This window comes from Salvia hispanica, chromosome 1, assembly GCF_023119035.1.
Source record: "Salvia hispanica cultivar TCC Black 2014 chromosome 1, UniMelb_Shisp_WGS_1.0, whole genome shotgun sequence".
In the NCBI taxonomy this organism is placed as follows: Eukaryota; Viridiplantae; Streptophyta; class Magnoliopsida; order Lamiales; family Lamiaceae; genus Salvia; species Salvia hispanica.
Genome location: NC_062965.1, coordinates 13,802,098 through 13,804,453, shown reverse-complemented (window position 1 = coordinate 13,804,453; position 2,356 = coordinate 13,802,098). Strand labels below are relative to the sequence as shown.

At 34.1% G+C, this 2,356-nt stretch overlaps 1 protein-coding gene across 1 annotated transcript; it reads right to left on the bottom strand.

Annotated features, from left to right (window-relative positions):
* Nucleotides 1–223: 223 nt before the first annotated feature.
* LOC125212632 lies at nucleotides 224–2,044 on the bottom strand. The gene is made up of 3 exons (XM_048112850.1): nucleotides 1,702–2,044; nucleotides 777–892; nucleotides 224–676 (listed from the first exon to the last, which is right to left on the bottom strand). The coding sequence occupies exons 2-3, from the start codon at nucleotides 855–857 to the stop codon at nucleotides 350–352; spliced, it is 408 nt and encodes a 135-aa protein (XP_047968807.1). The 5' UTR covers nucleotides 858–892; nucleotides 1,702–2,044; the 3' UTR covers nucleotides 224–349.
* Nucleotides 2,045–2,356: the final 312 nt, after the last annotated feature.

Here is a 2,356-nt window from a genome sequence, read left to right as displayed (position 1 = left end):
ACGGACCGTGTGAATCTTAAGTCATTCCAACACATAAAATGTTTTCAGCGCACTACTGTATTGAACATCTTAGGAATGTGGCGAGGACAAATCGATGGACGATGATGGGCTAAGTCTTATCTGCATGTGAGTCTGTGGGACAATGCTTCAATCTAGGGATTCCCATTAGATAATTATCTTAACTAAATTCCAGATAATCTAAATCAATTATGAGAGAGAGAGAGAGCTAAACAAGATTTCTTAAAATTGAAATCCAATTACAATCAACATTGACATCACATAATTAATCAGCAGAGGTGGTAATAACATAGTACATAATTAGCTAGGTATGATAAGATGAAATTTTTTATTACGTCATATTTAGGCTGAGGGCCTGAAATAGCCAAGGCTGGTGGGAAACTGTAGTCTCGGGCCCCCATTTTAATCCCGGGCTTCTCACCCCCTTGCTTGTCGACGATGAAGATAAGCTTGGCCCTGACTTCTTCTCGTAGAAGCTTCTCGGCCCCAAAGTCAGCTCCAGATCATCAAATTCACATTTTCCAACTGACTCCACGGCTCGTTCCGCCTTAGACCCCGGCCCGTTATAAGTAGCCGGGCTATTCCTATCCCGCCCGTTTTTGGCAATGTCTTTCATCAACATTTTCTGTATCCGATACAAGCGATGGAGCTCGTAAACCTACACCCCCCAAAAATAAATAAATTAAAACTTAAATTAATTTAATTAAAAAAAAGAAAAGAAAATATAGAGTGGGAATTAAATTAATGTTGATTTTCACCTGCTCTCGAAATGTTTCCTCGTGCTTGAGCATGGCCATTTTCATGTATTCCTTGTCGTACTGATTCAGAAGCCTCTCCATTACTTTCAAATATTCATACAATCTGTAATTTCTTCCTAAAATATTCAATATTAATTGTTAAAAATCGGCACATGATGAAAGCTGTGTATCGTGCTAGTGAGGCCATAAATACATGTGAAAACCCACATGTTTTTATTTTATTTTATTTGATTATGAGTTATGATAATGTTAAATTGGGCCATAGTAATTATTGGCAAACGAAAAATATCTATAAGCATGGCTGGGCATCGTTTTCATAGATTCATCAAGAAAAGTACTTGATGAGTCATAGTGAATCCATCTCCCCTAGTCCACATATTTCACTATTTTAGATATTTTCTTGGGAATAATTGGACTACATTTCTTTGTTGTTATATAAAATCGTGAATATTACATTTTGTATTTTTGTATAGTAACAGATAGATTATAAGTACCATTACCCCACCAATAATACTAAGCAATTTACTAATTTCATAAAATCCGAAAAAAAGGTGATTTTCAATTTTCATGCTATGTAACGATTGATAAAAGAAGAAATCCAAGGATTAATTTAATTCTAGTCAAGGACAGTAAAACTGAAACATGAAGCCTCCAAAATCTGTTAAATTGCAGAATTTTTTATGAAAAGTGGAGAAAAAGGGAACTGTTTAACTTTGAAGATGTGTGGAAAAGGGTAGTTAATTTAGGCTGAAAACCTCAGGAAAAGGTGATGAATCTTTCTGTAAATTCTGTAATGATCTAAAAAAGAAACTAACAAAACCCATCAGTTTAAGAAAAAAATCTAGAACAAAGAATATTGACCAAAAAAGGAACCAAATCTTGTTTTTAATTTAGACACATGAAGGAAATGAAGGAATTTTCTTACCAGTGTCATGAACTTGAAAAAATCAGATCTTTCTCTCTCTGATCTGATCTGATTTGGCTTCAACAACTTGTGCTTCTTTTCCCCTCGCAAATGTTGTTACCCTTTTGGCATATAAATATATATACTCGAAGTGCTTGGACAGATAGAGAGAGAGAGAGGAGATGGTGCATAAGAATTTGAGGAATCTGTGTTAATTTGTTGTCACAGAAATCAAAGTAATTGTTTGTTGGTATGGGTATTAGGAAATGGGGGGTTTGATGTGAATGATGAGAGGCATGCCAATAAATCCCACTGCTATGTGTATTTCAAGCTTTGTGGAGAGATGCTCCGACCATCTCCACCACACCAATTATTTTTTTATTTACTATTCCAACGTTATTTTATTTAAATACAATATATATGTTGTACTACTGCTACTACCAAATACTACATCGGGCTTGAGTTATCACAGGATAAATATGGAACAATTAATTTTCTTTCAAAAAATAATCGTTGAAAATACATTTATGCGCCCCGTAAAAAATTCGTAAAATTGAAAGATATCGATGATAGTTAAGATAACCAATTTTCCTCTTCTAAAAATATCTGAAAACTTTAAATTTCACTTACTCTCTCAATTTAAACACTTAATGAGAAATCTAACAAAATTCGAATT